The sequence below is a fragment of the Pinus tabuliformis genome, chromosome 2_2 (assembly GCF_031772625.1).
Source record: "Pinus tabuliformis cultivar Carrire ecotype Pingquan chromosome 2_2, CPIR1, whole genome shotgun sequence".
Classification (NCBI taxonomy): domain Eukaryota; kingdom Viridiplantae; phylum Streptophyta; class Pinopsida; order Pinales; family Pinaceae; genus Pinus; species Pinus tabuliformis.
The window spans coordinates 87,809,909-87,832,529 of NC_142300.1; the positions used below are offsets into that span (position 1 = coordinate 87,809,909).

Consider the following 22,621-nt stretch of genomic DNA (forward strand, 5'->3'; position numbering starts at 1 on the left):
AACCCTAACTAAATTACCTCAATTAATTTATAACTATAAGTAACATAACAAACCCTACTTAATCTAATGATATCCTCTCTCCCCCACACAATTTCTCTCCCTTTTATATGGTAACAGGGACATCTCACTTACCCGGATGCGGGTGACACGAATGAGAAGGAGGGTACGCCACCTGGTAACCATGGGCGGCCTCAAGTATGGAAGGGTTATTAACTGCACTCCGCCGCCCTGGATGGCAAGCGTGAGAGCAGAGGCGCGAGAGGACGGCAATTCATTGCCGGGTCTGAGCTCCATTAACTGTTTCAGAGGGGAGTTATGGCATACCAGGATCGAGGCAGACCAGCGCAGCATAAATATGATAAGAATATGGAATGTTATGCATCGGATCAAGTTCGAATTCGGGAATTGGGTTTCTGGACGTCAGTCCTCCGAGCTCAGGCTCAAGAGCTCCCTTCGGCAATTGGAGGTGGACACAAGGCTGCAAGGGTGGGTGAAGGCGGTTTCACACCCTCCATATCCTTCTCCCCTGCTCTGTTACGCTCATCGGACATTAAGGAAAGCATGGTTCGGCCAAGACAGCGGCTCATTAGCCGTCGAGGCTCTGGAAGAGGTGGAACTTCACGCCCCCCGGTTGCCAATCCACCCTCAAGCTGCTGCCGTTGTCTGTGCCACCAAGTGGCTGAAGCACACCCCATTCAGTCGAACCAGTTTATGGACGCCAGGACTCCAGATTCGAGCTCTGCCCCGCTACCTGCGTTTGGAACAGCGGTATTCTCCTTCAGCAGCGCCCAGGGCAATTCTAACATTAATGCTCATGTCTCGGTCCTATTCCTGGAGGAACCGAAAGAGGAGGTTGGGGAGCAACCCCGCGCCCAAGTTCATCTTGCTGAAAGCTCCAGGGCTGCTGAGGGAAGGGCAGAGGTACAACCTGAGCCGGAGGTCGTTCCACCATCGACTCAACCGGCGTCTGCTTCAGGCAAGGCCAAGGTTGATTGGGGACCTCCCCCGGAAGGCGAGTATTGGATTTATGAAGAAGAGTCGGACGAATAGGCGTCCACTCAATCAAGCTCCTGCCCTCAGACAATGCTCAGGTTTTTTTGTGAACTGTTACTCTTATCACAAGTGCTCAATGTATGTCGTGAATGTCTTTGTTTGGCTTGATAATTACGTAGTTCTGTGTTTGACTACGCCCTCGCGAGGGATATCGATGAAGAACTTCCTTTTCTCTCTTTTGCCCCTGCGTGGGATAGATAATTTTGCTTTTTCTGTTCCCCAAAGGTCTAAGGCCCCTGCGTGGGTAACCCGTCTCAGTCATGGTGCCCTTGCATGGGTATTTGGTCTCAATGGTGTTGCCCCTGCGTGGGCGTTCAGTGTCGATGAGGTTGCCCCTGCGCGGGTAGTTTTTTGTGAGCACTATCAATCCAGAATGCCATCCTTGGCCTCTGGCGACATGAACTCTTGGCTGTAACTGTTTTCTCTTGTTAATGTAAATAATAGAAATAGCATAATATTAACGATAACAAAAAAAAAAAAAACACAGGGACATCTCACTTTTAACAACACGCTGCAAATTCAATATTTAGTTTTTAATAAACCTATAACATTATAGATTATAGAATATGAAAACGCTGCGTCACCCTATACAATATATAATTATTAATATAAAATATAGTGTATACAAATAAACAATAAGTAACATAACAAACCCTACTTAATCTAATGATATCCTCTCTCCCCCACACAATTTCTCTCCCTTTTATATGGTAACAGGGACATCTCACTTTTATCAGCACGCTGCAAATTCAATATTTAGTTTTTAATAAACCTATGACATTATAGATTATAGAATATGAAAACGCTGCGTCACCCTATACAATATATAATTATTAATATAAAATATAGTGTATACAAATAAACAATAAAACAACGTAGGTAGAAAAATTATTTAAAAAATCATGATTCACGTATTATTATTCTAGAACATGAACATCCACTAATGATAAAGTATTAAAAGGAACTTAGCTGCATGTTGGAAGTTCCAGTTCCATATACTCCAAATTAAATTTGATAGTTAGTCAAAACCAAATTAACTGTTGTTATTGTTATTCTATCGATATAACTTTCGTTTCACTATTACCCATGCATTTCTTATAAATTAAATAAATGGCATTCCACTAGATCTATTATGGGGTTCTCTTTTAACCCAAGTATTGTTTGAATGTTAATTGTTACGCCACATTTTCTATAACTTTATTTAAAATTTCAGTTTTCCTTCCATTTTTTTTAAGAATTTCTAGGCAGCAGGTAATTGAACATTGAACATGTTAATAACGTATTCACTTCACTAAACTATGGTAGATGGTATCATACTGAACCTATTAGAGAAGACCTTTAACATACGCAGTAATTAATTAAATGTTACACTTACACCACATTTTCTAATTTTATTTAATGGTTTGAAAATTTCAATGTTCTGTTTTTTTCTTTTCTATTAAAAAAAGTTAATTTAATATATACTTAACCTATTATTAGCAAACAAATATGTAGAATCTATTGCTTTCAAACTATCTTAAAAATGCCAATTAACAAACTAAAAATTTACGTACTCAAATTCATCTTTTTCCAAATTGATGATCGTGCTTGCGGAACCACCACTTGGGCATGAGTAATTTCTTTGCGCTGAACTTTTGATGTTACACTCAGATGCTGAGGTACAGTATACACTTCTACCATCAAGTGGATCCGACAGATAGCCAATTCAACTTTATTTTTATTCTTCTCTCTATTTGCATTAAAAATAGTCAAGGCCTTCGATCAATTGTTTGGGTTTGTGGTTTAATGGATCAGTTACCATCCAGAGTTTATTTAAACTACTGCTGTCATTATCACTCTTTAGGTGGGATGTTGCTACTTGTTATTTAAACTATTGCTGTCTTTATCACTTTTTCAGCGGGATGTTGCTACTTGTTATTTAAACTATTGCTGTCTTTATCACTTTTTCAGTGGGATGTTGCTACTACTTGTTGAATAAATTCCGATATTGCAAGCCGAGCATAACCATTTGGGGATTTATTACAATTTGTAACTAATAAACTTACCAGGAATGCTAAGTTTTAACTTCAGGGATTATAGGAAAGTACAAATAGCCAAGATCTTAACTTGTGGAAGATGTTAAGAAATTTAAGTTTTTCAAGTACAGTGGTAACTTCTTTTTCAAATTAAAAACTCTATAGAAGGATGCCCATTTTTTCTTGAGAGCGGACCCCAACAAAAATACAAGATGAATCTGAAATAGAGCATACCCAACAAGAAAAAGAACATTATAGCTGTCCCAAACTGTGAAACACTGGCCCCAAGCAATGATAGCCATAATAATAATCGAGAAGAAAAATTGCAATAGAGCCTTTGCTCTGTTGAAAACATGAAAATAAAAGAATACAGAGGCCGATCATAAGTTGAGCTTGACGTGACTTGCAGTAAATTGTTTTTACCAGCCCTCAACAGCTGATCAAATAGTCTCTGATCTGGAAAAAAATCACCATAGCTCTCCCTGCTACAGATAGTAGAGCTCGGAGTTTATTTACCACCAGATGACAAAATCGATTTCAGATCTTTTCTGGACTTGCAAAATGATAATCTGGCAACATTCACTAGAACTCTATCAAGAATTCAATAGAGGAACACACACTGATGCAATAGGGCCAAAGTCACAGAATATTAAAAGGAATACAAAGACTAATGTGGTGCCTTGAATCTCTTCTTTGCTTCGCTGTATAAAATCACACCAATGATTGTGATTACAAAGCCTGTCATGCCCATGACAGTTACTGGGTTTTTGAAGATTAGGACGGAAATAACAGCTGCAACGGCAGCCTTGGCATTTCCTAAAACCTGCAACGTGAGGGCACTCGTATGTTTTGTAACAAGAAAGTTGGTTAAATTCACAAGATAAGCCATGGTCATGTTTCCAAGCAGCAGGAATATGATAAAGGTATTTTCTCTGGCTTTTTCAATAGTAATAGCTAATACATTACCCTCCACAAAAAGAGTAACAGGAAGCAATAACAGCGCAGCAATTGGTGCCATGTACATGAGCAAATTCATAGAGTGAAGCTTCTCTGCCTCAGAGGTAAGCAGGAGCCCCTGAACAACTGATTTCAATGCTCTGGCAGCAGTTGATCCTAGGCAAACCAAAAAGCCAAAAAGGTGGAATAATGGCTCACTGTTGCTTGCAATAACAATGCCAAATACCACAGGCACCAAAGCCATATAAACCACAGAAGACTCCCTCTTACATGTTATTATAAATGCAAATATTGCTGTGAAGAAGGGAGTTGTTGCTCCAATAGCTTGATTGAAGGAGACTGGCAAATAGCGCAGAGAGGTATTGCCACAAACAACTGAGAAGGAGAAAATAAAGCTCAGTGCTAATATCTTAAGAAACTGTCTCCTGGAGACAATGAACTGCATCGGTACAATCTCTAACCATGAAATTGCCAGAAAACTATAAAATGAACAGGCACACATGTGCAACATTGTGAGGAATATTGGGTATCTGTATCCAAAAAAACTAAGTAGGTATTTGTTAAGCAATAGCACACCAATATTGGAAGAGTACCAAGCTGCAATAATGAGAGCTGTTGTAATAGTCTGGGACACAGGAAATGCACCATATTTTCCTTCTCCTGTTGGAGTTGGAGGTATGTCAATAACTTCTTGTTCAAGCTTTGGATTACTGCCCCGCCTCGTCCATGTTTGTGTTTCGGCCATAGCTGTGGATCAAAATCTGCTGTTTTAGCATAAGTAAACAAAATATGTGATCAAGCATTTGTTTAATAACTTTTGAAGAAACATGTAACATTTCATGTTCGACTGCGGTAGAATTTTGAGCCATAATGGCTGACTATAATGCAGAAAGCAACCCTCTGTCAACAAGGTCCAGAGACTCTTTTAGGGTGAGTCAGAACGTGCAGATTGTATTGTATTTCATCTGAAATAAAGATATCATTTTTTTCTCTGGAATTAAATAAAGAAAAAAAAGTAAACCACATATTCTATCTCTGTTTTCATGCATTTTGGACTCTATAAAAAACTGCCTATTTTTTCATGCAATCAAATGTAAAAAAATCAGATAAAACTTTGAAATGAAGTATGCCAAAAGATTGTGACATCAAATACAATGATGCAGAAAAGAAATACATGAATAGACAAAAAAAGTACATGAAGTTACTTCACAGACTTTAGAAGAAACAACAGGTAAAGATGGAATAGAGCAGTTCTACTAGACCATGCCTAAAAGACCCGAGCTTTACATTTACAGATTCACAAGGAATAAAAAGCTCAAATGAGAAGGCACCAAAATGATCAGTTGACAAAAGAATGTGCCATTGACCTCTAGCATCTGACAGCAGGGGGCTAATTGATAGAGAGCAAGCTAAAAATCTTAGCAATGAAATAATGGCCATTTTGGAATCTGAATATGTTGTTGAAATTGTAATAATACCTTCTTGGATACATGTTTCTGTTAGAATCCCATGCACCCCAGGTCTGGTCTATGTTTAGACAGAAAACACAAATGCACAGAAAATGCCTAACTTCAAAAACTTTGGCACAGCGGAATATACCTGCAATTAGATCAATGCACAAGACACAAAATTTATGCCCACAACTGATTTCTTATAATTCGAGTAAAAAGATAATCCACAGGGCTCCCGTACCAAGGATATTACAATCCCTGGAAAATGCCCAAATACAATGTCAAACACTTTGACATAACACCAAGGGCTAAGGCTTTGTCCTCTAAGCCCTCTCTGCCCAAATATAGACACCTACAGCACCCTCACAACACTGTTGTAGCAAACTAGGGCTCTACCAGCCCTCCATAAATCACCCAAATGAGCAATCTGCTTACCTGGCAGTTCCTTAGTTACCTCCTATAGCCCATGGTATGCTTACTCGGCCCTCCTGTATCAGATAGCTCTCCTTTTCTCTTCACAGCCAGCCTGCTGTAACTATTACCAGACCTCGGCCTGCTCCCTTACACCCTTGGCCTCCCTGCTTTCCCTTGCGGTCAGCTCTTTTGTCTTTACTGTAGCCCTCAACCCTCCTTTTCTGGCTGCGGCTTCCTGGTACAGCACTCTATAGAGATACATCCCTCTGTGGCTTGCCCTAACAGACCTCCTTTAGTCCTTGGGACCTGGTCCTAGCCCTGCAGCTCCTTAGCCAATCCTTGGCCCTTCCTTCTTGGCTGCAGCTAGCTTTACAAAGCCTAAAACAGAGCTCGGTCTGTCCACAGACCTTAAACTCAGCCAACCATCCCCCAATCTTTCTCTTGCGGCTAGGTCTCTTTTGTTGAAATTTATAACTAGGTTCGGTCTTCATAAATGCATTTGAGATATACTTAATCAAAAGAACGAAGAAAATATTTTATTATTATTATTATGACTTATTAAAGCATGGGTTTCATGCTTGGGTCATCATGTTTTAAGTCAAAGTCCTCGTTGAGGACTTCTAGAATTTATTCTGAGTCATTAAAGTCATTGTACATTTAGAGAGACCCTTCTTGGGCTTTCGAATCATGTAAAAAGAATTAATTTTGAGACAAAATTGAATTTAGTCTCCACACCAAGTCGGCCTCAAGACAAGTAACTCAACCTCCCTAGAAGGCTATAAATACAAGGCAGTTCGAATTCATTTGAGCTCACACACACATAAGACATAAGATATGCCCTCTAGGAAACCCTTTCAGAAGAAAACCCAAGAAGGTGAGGTCGCTTCGCTCTCTTTCTTTGTCTGGAAATATGGTTGCAGGTACAAAGAAGTAATGCCTATGGCCCGTGGGCTGCTACAATGCACAAATCCTCTCTATGCGCTCTACCTCCTATCTCTCATGACTATCTTTTGTCAGCTATGGAATAAAATGCTCTCAAAAGAATGGAATGCCTCTTCCTCCTAGTGGCCCGGTTATAACACAACCCGATAGCCTACTAGTGGTTAAGTTTGACTACATCAAATATTAACTAGAGTTACAATATAGAATATTCTCGAGTATTTTACATCACAAACACGTGAATAGCCCCTTTTTCCATGGATAATGGGAGCTGACACAACATACTCCCTAACTATAGGTGTGAAAATAGGAAGGTCAACTTTTGAGTGACATAATTTTTGCATACAAACTCTGATTGACACTAGAAAGATATTTGTGTGTAGAACATAATGAAAAGGTTCTAGGATAAAGCGGCAAATTTTTACCCCCAAAAAGAGTCGTTTGATGCCTCAATACACTCCCAAAAGGTTTCAGATCCCTTTTTTCCAATTTTGGTCCCGCCAGTAAAAATAGTCCCGTGAGCTAATTCCTCCACTTTTTCCACTCCAAATGCATTGAGATGGATTAAAAAACAATATAATTATCCAATCCAGATCAAAAATCATGGTCTTGTGGAGAAATACTACATTCCTAAACACAAATCAGACTGTCCATTCTTTCTCGTGCACTACCTTAGAACTCAACCATCATTCATAGTATTAAAAATTGCATACAATCAGCCCTAATCCACTATAATTTTGCTTCGCACCTTCTTGGCATACTCTAATCTAACTCGGATTAACACACAGTTCGATATCTAGAACTGGAAGCTAGAAAAGTGTGAAGTTGGTAAAGGGCTAGAAAAGGAGCTGAAAAGAAGTGCAAGTTTCTGGAAGAAGATAGAAGACCTCAAGATCGAAATTTTGGGACAACCCTCACTCAGTTCTGAGGTGTATCAAGGGATATCGAAGTTTTTCTAGTTTGGTCAAAGTTGTTGTTGTTGTTGTTGTTGAGTCGAAGCTGCTACTGAAGCTGCTAGGTCGAAGTTGCTTTGGAAGGACTATCATTTGCAAGAAGGATTGAGGGTTGACTTGGTGTGGAGGAAGTCTTTGTCTGGGTCTAGAGTCTTGGATTATCTCAAGAAACTATTGAAGGAAGAATTGTTGACTGGGTTTTCCCCTAGATAGGGGTTTTGCCCTGGTTGTCTGCCTACATTTGTTGTCCTTGTGTTATTGTTTTGGTAATTGCTTGATGAACTAAAAGATAAAAGAAGAACATAAAGATAAAAGAATCACAAGTAATTATCTATATAAGAAAATATTTCTGCCTTTCTAATTTTCTAACATGGTATCAAAGCTAAGGTGAAGGAGGAAAAAGGCAGTCTTGAGTATCTACTAGAAGGAATCTAAAGGATTGATCTAGGGATCATATAAGGAGATCTTATAAGAAAAGAAGCTCACTATCTTCAAGGACAATGTCTAACACAATAAAGAGTGAAAACAAATTAAAAGGAGCATCAAACTTCAGGTCTTGGAAGAAGAGGATTGACCTCATTCTTGAAAAGAACAAGGTCTTGGATGTGGTCAAAGGAAAGGTGAAGAAACCTATCGAAGAATCCAGTGATGCAGACAAGGTGAAGTATAGAGAATTGGAAATATTGGCTATGACACTGATGGTAGAGAGCATAAAGGACAATCTTGTCCCATACATTTCCAATATAGACCATGCTCAAGAAATGTATGAAGCATTGTCAAAATTATTCACTATCAAAAATATTGGTCAAGTAGCAAGTTTGAAGAATGAGTTAAGGACTACAAAGATGACAAAGGATGATATTGTGGCTTCATTCTTTGTAAGGATATCAAGGATTAGAGATGAACTTCAAGCCATAGATGAAATAGTACCGGAGAAGGAGCCAGTAATCACTGCACTATTGGGATTACCACCAACATGGAGTTCTTTTGCTTCAGGTCTCAATAGCTGGAAAGAAGCTCCTACCTTTGAACAATTGTGGAATGCTTGCACCCAAGAAGAAATGAGAATTTCTTTAGTATCCAACAACGAAGAAGAAAAGTTCTCAAATGCATACTACGCTTCTCACAAAAAAGGACACTCCAAGAAGTCAAGAGGGCCAAGAAGAAAGGTCGATATGTCCAAGATAGAATGCTACCAATGCCACAAGATGAGTCACTATAGAAGTGATTGTCCTGACAATCTGAAAAACAAGAAGAGAAGCAGGGATCAAGCCAATGTAGTTGAAGAAGGATCTCCAAAGAAGACTAAGCCCGAAGAATTGGATATAAGGGACTTACACTACTAAAGTCCTTTGACCTAAGCTTTAATTCTTTTTTTGATTTCTAGTTTTTTAGGTTTAACATATTTTGGAAAAACATTTTTTATTTAAGGTTATAAGTATCCCTCAAGCTTGTAGGGGAGTCCTCATCTGCCTCCAAAGTTAAGTAGTATCCTATTACCATTTTCATTTTTAGTTTTCCTTACTTATCTAGGTTTGTTTGCATTAAATACTAATCACATTTCTACTCTTATTTTCCTTGTTTAGGAAAACTTGTTGAAGACTCAAGGAAGAAGGCCTCACAAAAACAAAGCATTGGAATTACAAGGTTTGTTAAGAAACAAGAGGTATGTTTTGAATTACAAGTTTTGCTCTCTCCATATTCATTCTTGATAAACTATTACTAACATCTTTTTGTCTAGCTCTCTTGAATCTTAAATATTCTTGATTGGTTGATTCATCCTTAGACAAATCTACCATCCACATATCTTTGATTACTCTTGTGGAACCCTAGAAAGGTTTATTGTGAGAAAAAACTCTAACTTAAGGGTATGTCAACGATTATGTGTGAAACCCTAACCTGCTTAGGGTTATTGTTGAAAGAAAATGGTTGATGTTCTGATGAAGTCATGTTTGGGGTTTTGGTATGGTTATGGAAACCCTAACTTGTTAAGGTTGAATGGTAATGTCTGAAAACCTAAACTTTTGAAGTGTTGATAATTTAGGGTTTGTTATGTTTTGTATTTAAACCCTAGATCATTAGGGTTTGGTAGGATGTATAAACAAGACCCTTATAATGTCATAGAAATGAAATCTTTGGCATGTATGTGTTTTATCCAATCAACCCTAATCTAATCAAGTTTGTTATACGTCTAACTCTTATTGATATTTGTGTAGTTGGGTTTGACTAACACATGTTACGATATGCTTGTGCATGCTGATGGAATCCTAGATATATGGGTTGACCTAATTGTTGATGGTCATGAGTCCTAGGGTTTGGAACAAAGCCCTAGTCGAAGTTTGATTCTCTAGGATGATAGTATTTGTGAATTCTAGGGTCTTGTAATTAAACCTTAGTAGAAGTTCAAATCTCTGATATATGATGACAATGTGATAATCTAAATTTTAGCTATGAAGGATGTTTGATTGTTTGAGAAAATCTAGGGTTTGCAAAAAACCCTAGTAGAAGCTAGTCATGTCGTTACTTTGAATTGACATGTGATTGGTTTTGGTTGTTAAAATCTCATGTATGAAATTGGGATCTCACACTAAATCCTAGTAGGAAGTCTAACATATGAATTCTGAAAGTTGTTAGATACATTGTAAATCTATATTTGTTTGAATTGTTTCTAGGGTTTGCTATATGATGTAGTAGGGTATGTCATACCTCTAGAAGAAACATTGAACCCTGGATGTATTGAAAGTTGTAATGAAATGCTCAAAGTCTTGATGAAGTAGTCTAGGGTTTATGACAAAAACCCTAGCAAGAAGTTGAAGTGTATGTCTCTTGTGTGTTGACATCATGCTTCTATAGATTTGGTTGTACTTTCTATCTAAGTTGTGCAGGTACACAATCTTCAGGATGGTGAAGATGTTCGTAAAGTAAAGTTGATGTGATAAGCGTGATGTGAATGATGATATCATGATAACTTTGATGAGGAGAATGGAAGCCATGAGGGATTCTCCAATGTCGTAGAAAGAAGTAGAACTCCCCAAGTTAAGAGGGAGCTTGAATGAAAGAAATCTCCCTAATTTGAGAGGGAGCTTGGATGAAAGAAATCTCCCTAGTTGAGAGGGAGGTCATATCATAGTCATGCTGGACAACTTGATAGATGAAATTGGAGAATGTACTTTGAAGAGCTGCTAAGATAAGAAAAGTCGGATCGATTTGTGGAATATGTTGCTTCATGAGAAGTAGGAAAGGAAGTTGTATGATTGAGGAATCTTATGTCAAGATTCATTGGGAAAGCTCTAAGTCCTACTACGAAAAGTTGAGAAGCAACATCAAGTTGTCTGAAAGATCTCGAAGTTTTGTATCTATTTATGTACATTTGAAAGTTTTTTACTAATTGGGGTTGTGTTTGTACAAGTAAATCTCTCGGGAGTTTGATAACATGTTTTCACATGTCGATCAGTTTGATTGGAGAGATTTGTTGTCGATCTGTTTGATCAGGGAGGATTTGTTACCGATTGCAATAATCGGGAAGTTGAGGCTTTTTGTGTGATACATTGCCTGGGAGGACATCTCGTCGACACTTTGTGTTGATGTCTAGTTCTCGAAGTAGGGAGGGTGGCATTGGTCATGGAGCTCTGACCTCGGATACGCACCTAGATCCCTGGGTTGATGGTTAGTAAGTAAGTTTGATGGTACCTAGAGAAGTTGAAAGCCTCATGGTCCATGTGTTCTGAGATCTTCCTTGTACTTGTACTAATGAATACCTCCCTAGTTAAGAGGGAGTGTTGAAATTTGTAACTAGGTTCGGTCTTCATAAATGCATTTGAAATATACTTAATCAAAAGAATGAAGAAAATATTTTTGTTATTATTATTATCACTTATTAAAGAATGGGTTTCATGCTTGGGTCATCATGTTTTAGGTCAAAGTCCCCATTGAGGACTTAGGATTTATTCTGAGTCATTAAAGTCATTGTACAATTAGAGAAACCCTTCTTGGACTTTCGAATCATGTAAAAGAATTATTTTTTAGTCAAAAATGAATTTAGTCTCTTCCACACCAAGTCAGCTTCAAGAACATCAAGTCGGCCTCAAGACAAGTAATTTGACCTCCCTAGAAGGCTATAAATACAACACAGATCGAATTCATTTGGAGCATCTCACTCTCTCACACATAGTTTGATTTCTAAAGCTGGAAGCTGGAAAAGTGCAAAGTTGGTAAAGGGCTAGAAAGAAGTGCGAGTTTCTGGAAGGAGATAGAAGACCTCAAGATCGAAATTTTGGGACAACTCTCACTCAATTCTAAGGTGCGTCAACAGAGATCGAAGTTTTTCTAGTTTGGTCGAAGCTGTTGCTGCTACCATTGTTGGGTCGACACTGCTATTGGGTCAAAGCTGCTGCTGATGCTGCTAGGTCAAAGTTGCTTTGGAAGGACTATTATTTGCAAGAAGGATTGAGGGATAATTTGGTGTGGAGGAAGTCTCTATCTGGGTCTAGAGTCTTGGATTATCTCGAGAAACTATTGAAGGAAGAATTGTTGATTGGGTTTTCCCTTAGATAAGGGTTTTTGCCTTGGTTGTCCGCCTACATCTATTGTCCTTGTGTTATTGTTTTGGTAATTGCTTGATGAACTAAAAGATAAAAGAATCATGAGTAATTATCTTTATAAGAAAATATTTCTGCTTTTCTGATTTTCTAATATCTTCTAGCCTCTTGCTCCTCACAAGAAGAATAATCCCTCATGCTCCTTGTCCTCAAGCCTCTCCACTGGGTTCTTATTTATACTTGTGCTTAAGTTGTCGTGGAAGCCCCTTTGTCCTTCAAGAAACCCCCATTAGAAAACTCAACATTAAATTACAATATTAAATGTTTTCCTTGGGCACATAACCCTATCACTTTGGGTACAAAACCCACAACTTGGGTGCAAATCCCACACACTCATAAAATCACATTTTATGAGCATTTCTCTTTCACAAGCTTATAGCACCAAGGGCATGTGAGAGCGCCTCTCGATGCTACCAAATTTGAACACTCCCTCTTAGCGAGGGAGGTACTTCCATTCCTTGGAAGTCTCTTTGTCTCGCACACAAGAACAGAATCCTCTTCCACGACTTCTCTCCAACATTCATCATAAGCTTCATCTTTCATCATAGAAGCAAAACCTGTTGCAAGAACAGAACCCTTCTTGGAAGTTTCCTTGCTCTGAGAAACCTCCTATTGCTTCTTTTCCTTATCGGTCTTTAATCCAATCCATGGCTCCTTCTTGTCAAATATGGAAGTCTCCTTTCTTCTCTCTAACGATGCACTCTTTTGGGGTTGCTAACTCTCCCTCTGAATCAGCGAACTCCCTCTAGAACTTGACTCCCTCTGAGTCTCTGAAACCTTCTTCTTTCCTTGGTCAATAGGCTTGCCATTTAGCCTGTATAAGCCATTCTCTCTAACTCCAAGAACCACCTCTAGACTAGAGTTAGATCCACTAGGCTTGAGCATCACTTTTCCATTCTATAATAAAACATCAAACCCCTTTGCCTCAATTGTTGAGACTGAAAGCATGCTACATTTGAGCTCCAGTACCCAAAGTACATCCTAGACTTGCAACAATCCACCTGACTCCATCCTGAATGGTACAATCTTGGTTCCTTCGACTGCATGCTGACTCTTATCACCAATCTTCACATGTAGATCAAAGTCCCACTCGGTCAGGCTCTCAAACACTTCTTGTGTTCCTGTCATATGCTTCAAGGCCTCGTTATCTAGGAACCAAGCACCCTCACAAATGGTGCTCCCAGAGAAATGAGAGATAAGAGAAAATTCCTCGTTGAATATCTTAGCGAAATCATCCTCGTTGACTGTAGTTGGAGCAACCATCTCAAGTTGCTTCTCTTTCCCTCCTTTCTTCTTATGCGAACACTTGCTCGCATAATGACCAAACTCTTCACATGCAAAGCATTTCACTTTGCTCAAGTCCTTCTTCTTGTTGCCATTGTTGAACTTCCCTTTTCCCTTTTTCAGCTTACTAGCGAGGGAAACATTCTCATCATTAGGACTCTTTTGTTGAAGATCCTCATCCCGAAGTTCCTCCTGGATGAAATCATCCCACAACCTATTCCAATCTAGAAGTTTCTCCCATGATACTACTCCTTTGATGAATGGCTTCCACTGCTTTGAGAAGCCCTTCATTGCAGTCCTCACCAACTCTAATTCTTCCACTGTCTCCCCTATAGCTGCAAGCTCATCACAAACTTGTGAAATCCTTGTAAGATAAGAAGTCACATTCTTTGAGCTTGTCACCTCGATGTCCCTAAGCTTCTCTCTCAGTACCATCTTCCAATTTTTGTTCTTGTTCTGAAACAATGCTTTCAGAGCTTCCCACATGTGCCATGCAATGTCTTTTTCGATAAGGTGAGGTATCAAGTGATCCTTGACTCCATCAAGAATGATCAACTTGGCCTTCACATCAACTAGGTTATACAAAGCCAAAGTTGTTGCATCAATCAGTTCCTTGATCAAGGTGTTGACATAATCCCATAGATCATTCACCAACAACACTAGCTTGATTCTTTCCTTTCACGAACCGTATTTGGAAATCCCTTCCAACCAGTCCACAAACCTCAAGATAGAAACCATTTTCTCTATTAGATTCTTACTCAGAAATCCATGAGACCAATTGTACCTCCTTCAACAGCAAAGCAACTCAAATCCCTCTTAGAACTACTACCTATGCACAATTCTAACCCAACTACAATTCAAAGTAGCTCATATACCATGTTAAGACTCCATTCACCCCAAGTCTAGTCTATGTTTAGATAGAAAACGTAAACACATTGAAAATGCCTAACTTCAAAAACTTTTGCATAGTAAAATATACCAGCAATTAGATCAATGCACAAGACAAAATTTATGCCCAAAACTGATTTCTTATAATTCCATTAATAAGAGAATCCATAGGGCTCTCATACCAAGAATAGTGGCCATTTACAATCCCTGGAAAATGGCCAAATACAATGTCAAACCCTCTGACATAATACCTAGGGCTAAGGCTTTGTCCTCTAAGCCCTTTCTTCCCATTATAGACACCTACAACACCCTAACAACATTGTTGTAGAAAACGAGGGCTTTACCAGCCCTCCTTAGATCACCCAAACAACAATCTTCTTACCTGCCAGTTCCTCAGCTACCTCTTGTAGCCCACAATCTGCTTACTCAACCTTCTTGTAGCAGATAACCCTCCTTTTCTCTCCACATCCATCCTATTGTAGCTATTACCATACCTCAGCTTGTTCCCTTAAACCCTTGGCCTCCTTGCTTTCTTTTGCGATTAGCTCTTTTCTCCTTGTTATAGCCTTCAGCCCTCCTTTTCTGAATACGACTTCCTAGTACATCATTCTATAGGGTTACAACCCTCTACGGCTTTCCCTAACATACCTCCTTAAGTCCTTGCGGCTTGTTCCTTGGCCTATGGCTCCTTCAGCCAATCCTCAACCCTTCTTGGTTGCGGCTAGCTTTGCTGGGCCTAAAACAGAGCTCAGTCTATCCACAAACCTTAAACTCAACCAATCATCCTCCAATATTTCTCTTGCAACTAGGGAACTCCTATAGCTAGGTCTCTTCTTGTAAGAAGAATAATCCCTCATGCTCCTTGTCCTCAAGCCTCTCCATTGGCTTCTCATTTATACTTGTGCTTAAGTTGCCTTGCAAGCCCCTTTGTACTTTAAGACAAGACAAAGGGGCTTCCAAGGGTTCTTGTACCAAGAATAGTGGCCATTTACAATCCCTGGAAAATGGCCAAATACAATGTCAAACCCTTCGACATAACACCTCGGGCTAAGGCTGTCCTCTAAGCCCTCTCTTCCCAAATATAGACACCTACATCACCCTAACAACATTGTTGTAGCAAACTAGGGCCTTACCATCCCTCCTTAAATCACCCAAACAACAATTTGCTTACCTGGCTATTCCACAACTACCTCTTGTAGCCCACAATTTGCTTACTCAACCCTCCTATAGCAAATAGCTCTCCTTTTCTCTCCACATCCAGCGTGTTGTAGCTATTACAATACCTTGGCTTGCTCCCTTAGACCCTCAGCCTCCCTGCTTTCTCTCACGGCCAACACTTTTCTCCTTGTTGTAGCCTTTGGCCCTCCTTTTCTGACTGCGACTTCCTAGTATAGAACTCTATAGGGCTAGAACACTTTGCGGCTTTCCCTAACATACCTCCTTTAGCCATTGCGGCTTTGTTCCTAGGCCTGTGGCTCTACTTTAGCCAGTCCTCGACCCTTCCTTCTTGGTCGTGGCTAGCCTTACCAAGCCTAAAACAGAGCTCGATTTGTCCACAAACCTTAAACTCAACCAGTCGTCCTCCAATCTTTCTCCTACGGCTAGGGCAATCCTATGGCTAGGTCTCTTCTAGCCTCTTGCTCCTCACAAGAAGAATAATCCCTCATGCTCCTTGTCCTCAAGCCTCTCCATTGACTTCTTATTTATATTTGTGCTTAAGTTTCCTTGGAAGCCCCTTGTCTTCAAGAAACCCCCATTAGTAAACTCAACATTAAATTAGAATATTAAATGTTTTCCTTGGGCACAAAACCCTGTCACTTTGGGTACTGTTAATTTGGCAGCTCAGTGACAAATTCCAATCATGGGACTAGATTCCTCTTTTCGAGAGGACCAATTTTTACTATTGAAGCGGTCAATTTGGATAAGGGAAAGTGTATTTTTGAAGAAAAGCCAACATGTAAACAAAAGGACAAGTTGGCCCAAAAGAGAAATTAAACACCTTCGAATGGCTATAAATACAAGTCAAGTGACCCTCATTTGGACATAATGATTATCATTCATCTTTCTTTGGTTTGGCTCGCACAGGTTTGAGGTGGTTCACAGAGATTGGTCCATACAAGTCCGAAATTGCAGGGTCCAAGGCTCGCACATGAGATCTAGGGATTTGGTTTCCAGCCGCAGGGATGACAGACATTTTTCGGTTCCAACTGCAAGCACGCAAGCTCATGAGTGCAATTGGAGGGTTTCAGCCGCACGCACGTACACACTCTACGTGTGGTTAGAGGGTTTCAGCCGCATGCACGTACACACTCTACGTGTGGTTGGAAACTAGGGTTTGATTTTTCAGTTGACCGCAAACAGAGACAGTGGACTGCCAGGCTCTAAATCAAGGTTTTGATTATTAGCATTGTTGGGTTCATCTCTTGGATGTTGATTAGTTGATTTTGCTGGATAGTTTTGTGGTTGAAGATATGGATCATTGTACTCTCTATTTGTTGAACATTTTATGACAATCTAATAAGAAGAATAATTTGAAAGGGTCTTCCCTGTAGTGGCTTTTGCCCTAGTCTCTGACCAATCATGGTGTCTCTATGTGTGAATGTTTTTCTTCTATTGTTCTTTTATGTTCCGTTGCATTGATGATGATATTGTTCTTTCTATATAATTGCATATGTTGCAAAATAATGTGGTAAAACTTAATAATGTTATGATGTTGTGGAGTGAATTTAATATGCAATTGAAGAAATGCAATTATCTAAAGCAAAGAACAATATAGCCATAAGAAAAGAAAAAAATGGAATCCTAATAAGGGGCACCACTGATTGAGGACACTGAGCCATACTCTTCCCCACTATCTGAGCTCCCAGGGTGAGGAATTGAGAAAGAGGGCTCCTAGGGTTGAGGGAACTTTGGACAATAGGGTACCACCCCTATCTGTTACCCATAGGGTTGGAGTAAAAGCTCACCCTATCTTGGTCTTCGCAGAGTATACCCCAATTGGCATCATACCCACAAGTTGGGCTTGTTAGGATTATCCCTCCTCATCTAGCCAATAGGGAGGCGGCTTGGGGGCGTGAGATCCTTACCTTTGGTAAGTTGGGTATCTCGCCCAAGCTAGGATTATGATGCAGGTGTTCTACCACATGACTCTTAAGGGTCATTGTTGGGAAGATCGGTAGGCAATAGGATGGGTTGAGTAGTAGCTCCCCTACATCACCTATTGCTCGATATGGGGTCGAAGCAGTATCTCCCCCCATGAGAATTTCGGGTAGTAACCCGATGACAGAGATCTCCAGGTAGTAGCCCACTGACAGATATTCCGGGTAGTAGCCCACTGACAGATATTCTGGATTGTAGCTCGATGGACAGAGGGTGTTAGCTTTTGTTCCCCATGATTCTTCTTCTTTAGATTTGAGAATGTTTCAACAGATAGATTTGAGCATATTTGTACACATGATGGCAGGGTGACACATTAATCGATGGACAAGTTTTACAGGTGGAATTCTCCCCAATTGAGAGGGAGTATTAAAAATATGCAACTGCGATCAAATTCCACTTTGGACTACTCATTTGATGGAGATGATGATGGCATTGAGTTCCTCTTTTCGAGAGGACCAAAATCGACCTAAAGATCACCTCGTTCGGACAAGCAGAAGTTGGATTTTGATTTTGTGAACCCATATGGATATTGGATCAGGGCGGCTTCACTCTCATGCAGACTTGAACAGGTCGGCCTCAACATCAAATGGACATTGTTGGACACCCCCTACAATCCTATAAATACAAGTGACCTAAAATCTCATTTGGACATCATCACATTCAAGCATCTTCTTCTCTTCTATCTGATTTGGTTCGACAAGATCGACGGAGGAAAGGTCGTACAAGGGTCTGAAGTCACAGATTTGAAGTTCGCACAAAATTAGGGTTTTTGTTCCGAAAGCTCACACAGCACAGGGAAATCTCGTCCACAAACGCACGCATGCTAAGGCTAAGGTAGCGTCCAGGGAACTACAAATGCACGAACACTAACCTAAAGAGGGTGTCCAGGGGTTTGACTATAGTTGACCATCATTCAAAGTTTTCTGAAGCTGTCTGAAATCTAAATCAAGTTGTCTCTGATATATTTTGCCACTGTAAACTGGTTTCTGAAGTTGTTGGGCTATATTACTGATCATATTGTATTGGGCTCATTGTACTCTCTGTTGAATATTTTATGACAATTTGAAAGGGTTTTCCCCCTAGTGGGGTTTTTCCCTGGTCTTTGACCAAATTTGGTGTCTCTTATTGATGTGTTGATTGTCCTCTTTTTCATTGCATATATTGTTTTATCTTCAAATACTGTTGATGAATGGAAAGACAAATATTAATTGGAAATATTGCTAATTGAAGTTTGGAATTAGACTAAAGTAATTGATACCGCATAGAACAATCTGAAAATCAACACCCCTTTGGATATTAACCTTGCATTCTAGTCCCATGGGATCTCTTTTACTGACCATTTGGCTTTAGGGATGGTATTTCATGGGAAACCCCGGTTTTTGTTACATGGTCCCTTATCCGCTTATATTACACTCTTTCCACTCATTATTACCCCATTCATCATTTCTCCCACCTGGGTCCACATAGGGTTAGCTTGCCCCTTCCCCTTGCCCACACCTTGGGTCAGGCTTGGAATGATGCCCGGAGGTTGATGCAACTAAAAAGAAAGATAAAAGCATATTTGGCCACATTCAACAGGAAAATGTACCACAAAATGCAAAAGATGGTCGGGACAAACACATTCAGCACGTTGGCAAAAGCCAATCCATGAGCTCTACCCCCTCATCATGGCCATCACCCTAGTTCCTACAGGTTCTATGAGCCTCCATCATCACATAGGAACCCATGATTGTCCTGCCCCCTAGTGGGCAATGAACCGCCCTACCTTTTAAAAGATGATATTCACAATCTTATGCATCATTCTCTTACCCCTTGAGCCCCGAGCAGATAATCAAAGAAAATCATAAAAATGAAAAAGGCATATAAAGAAGGGTAGAAAAATCAAGGTCGAGGCACATCATGTACCATGATTGCTCTCTCCTATACATTATAAACCCCAATGTGGGCTTCCCTCTTATTAGCTACCCTTATACCCCAGCATGTGACCCAGGGTTGCCCCTTCTCGTCCCCTACTTCATTCACCTATCTATCATAGGCCACCACCTTTTGAAGGATGTACCTTGAATATATTATCCCCTTTAGAAGTAGAAACCGCCTACTAGGATTCTTGGTTAACCCCATTTGGAGTTAGGAGACATTGTCACATCCCGAAGCCCATTATGGAAGGGCAGACTATTATGAAGGGCCCCCCTGTGGTCCATGATTGGTAAGCTTATTTACTCGATTTCTCTAATGACTTGTTGTACTAGAAGGCTAGGGGACACATTGGATCTTATGCAAGATTGCAGATGGTCTCCATCTTGGGTTCGGTCTCCCTATATGGGGTCCTAATCCTCCAGAGGGCTACATAGAAACATGTAGGGTGTGCGTTGAGATCCATGGGCCTCCATAGCAACAGACAACACTCCATGGATCTCCACAGTCATTCAGAGATTGCACGTGGTTCACTTATTGGACAAGGAAGATGCACCTGATCCATCCTACCCATTTGGCCCTAGATTTGCACCATACACTTGGTAGATGATCCATGACTTGCACGATGATGTGGCATCACCTATATTATCATCCTAGCCCTTGCTGACATTTGCAGGCATCTTCGATTTGTTTGGAGACCCATGAGGACACTTGTGTGCCCCCACATCTCATTTGGAGCACTACGGGTTATTACAAGGGGCCAATCCCTTGTCCACTGCTTTTGAGGGTCCTACTCTTCATTATGGCGCTCATGGACCTCATTAGGCCTCTTAGAAGGCCCTACGACATGCATAGATTATTATTTGACCTCTTGAGGGGCTTATTCTTTCATTTATGAGCTAGTTTGGTGGGCATGTCACCAAAAGTTGAATTATTAGAACATTATTTTATTTTTGGGGCTTATGTAGGCCAAGGAGGCTAAGGACTCCTCATTAGTGTATAAATACAAGTGGGATGAGTCCAATTGCTCATCGTCACTTTGGATTGGATCTTTTCTCTTTCTTGAGAATTTCGCACATTTTCTAGAGGATGAATTGGAGCTTTATGGATGAATTTTGATATGTGGATATTGGTCTATCTTATCTTGGAACTTCTCTTTTGTCAATTGTGGATGGTTGGATATATTTTGTTACATGTAAGTACATGCTTTTAATGTTATTCTTGTTTTACTTTGTCATATACATTGAATTGGGATTTTCGTTATTTTTAGGGTTGATTGTTGCATGCATTTACTGCTTTAAATTGTGGAATTTTGTCTCTATTATAGCATCTCTCAATGTATGGGCCATGTAATGTGAACAAAATCTCCTAGGGGTAATTCTATCAACGAATTGACCTTGATAAGCCATCTCCTTTGCACATCGAAGTATAAAAGTTGCAAGATTGCTTCTCTTTGACCTAGAAGGCTAGCGAAGTAGTCTTGAGGCCTCCTTGACCAAGAACCAAAGGCCATCACTCATATTAATCATAGACTCCACTCTCCCAAGACTAAGGCATTGATCTACCAAGAGGTGGTCGCCTAAAATCACATATTTTTCCACCATTTCCCAGGTCTAGACAAGTTGGGTCACTTAGGGCATCATTTTCCCGACAAACTATCCCTCCAAAAAGTTCGATCTCCTAGGATCTCCTGCGTTGGTGTCTCCTCAAGGCTTCCTCCAATTTTGAAGCCATTCTGACGGTGAAGTTGGGAGAAAACCCAAGCCCAAGCTCCGAGATCAAACTTTGTCCTAGCATCAATTCAAAAACCTTCAAGTGAAAATTCTTTCTTTGATCCTTTCCCCCACCTTGTCTAAGGTAAGAACATCATTGGTTTCCGTACTCTTTTCTCCTACCCTAGACTGGGTCCGCTTGGTCCTGTGTGGTCCTGTTCCTTTGAAAAGACAATTCTTCAAGAACCATCCAGGATACCAATTTCAACAAGAATTTTAGGGATTGGGAAACTCATTCACAAGTCATATCCCATAAACCTAACCCTCAAATCCTCCCTTCCTTTCCCTAGAATACATTGTACCTTGCTTAGAAAGCAAGCAAGCTCCATCCTTCAAGCTCTTCTGGGAAAGGGATTATTTGGGTCACTCATATCCATTCATTGATTTATCCCTCATCGATGACTCCACAATATACCGAGTCTCCTCCCATCGGTGAAAGTCCGTAAATAGAAGGGAGCCTTAGCTGAGGTGACAGTGGGTTAAGTCTCCATTTGTTGCCCTTAGTCTAGCATTTGCCCTTTAAGGATCCCCTTTAGGTCCCCTGCTAGTTTGAGCGGTAACAAGAATAACATAGGAACCAACGCTTTGGCTGGATCATCCTAAACTTTGACATCTTCCATTGGAGATTCATCATGACCTTTCGATTTTAGAAAACCTGAAAGCATGATTGTTGAGAGTTTCTCATATTTTTGGTCTTCTTGCATTTGTTTTCTTCTCTTGACCTTTCTGTACCTAGTGTTAAGGTTGTCTTTCATGAAAGATTTCGTCTTGTACCTGCAATCACGAGCTATATGCCCATAGTTATGGCATTGGTAACATTTAATGTTGGGCATGAATAATGGCACAAACGACATATGCTCTCTAGTATCTACTGGCAAAGTCATTTTGATAATGTCTTTGACAATCACGCCTAACATGCATTTTGCAATATGTGGCCATATGCCCAAAGTGAACTTTGACATCTTCCATTGGAGATTCATCAAGACCTTTCGAATTTACAAAACCTAAAAGCATGACCGCTCAACCTTTCTCATTTGCTTGGTCTTCTTGCATTTGTTTTCTTCTCCTGACCTTCTTGTACCTAGTGTTAGGGTTGTCTTTCATGGGAAGATTTCGTCTTGTAACTGCAATCGCGAGCTATATGCCCATAATTATGGCATTGGTAACATTCAGTGTTGGGCCAGAGTAACGGCGCAAATGACATATGCTTTCTGCTAGCAAAGT

General features: G+C 40.1%; 2 protein-coding genes across 6 annotated transcripts in view; both read right to left on the minus strand.

Annotated features, from left to right (window-relative positions):
- Positions 1–3,283: 3,283 nt before the first annotated feature.
- Positions 3,284–22,621, minus strand: part of LOC149191562 (putative sugar phosphate/phosphate translocator At1g12500) — a 42,161-nt gene continuing 22,823 nt past the window's right edge. Inside the window, exons 2-3 of one of the 5 annotated variants that reach the window (XM_089404336.1) lie at positions 4,671–4,786; positions 3,284–4,400 (exon numbers count right to left, since the gene is read on the minus strand). In XM_089404336.1, the coding sequence (XP_089260462.1) occupies positions 3,736–4,400; positions 4,671–4,770 (765 nt within the window). In that variant the 5' untranslated portion in view covers positions 4,771–4,786 and the 3' untranslated portion in view covers positions 3,284–3,735. Of the gene's footprint in view, positions 4,787–22,621 lie in introns of all 5 variants that reach the window. The other 4 variants (XM_089404335.1, XM_089404334.1, XM_089404333.1 and 1 more) reach the window with 4 other exon arrangements.
- On the minus strand, positions 13,362–14,099 carry LOC149191563 (uncharacterized). Its single transcript, XM_089406695.1, has one exon. It carries the CDS (start codon positions 14,097–14,099, stop codon positions 13,362–13,364), a length of 738 nt encoding a protein of 245 aa, XP_089262821.1.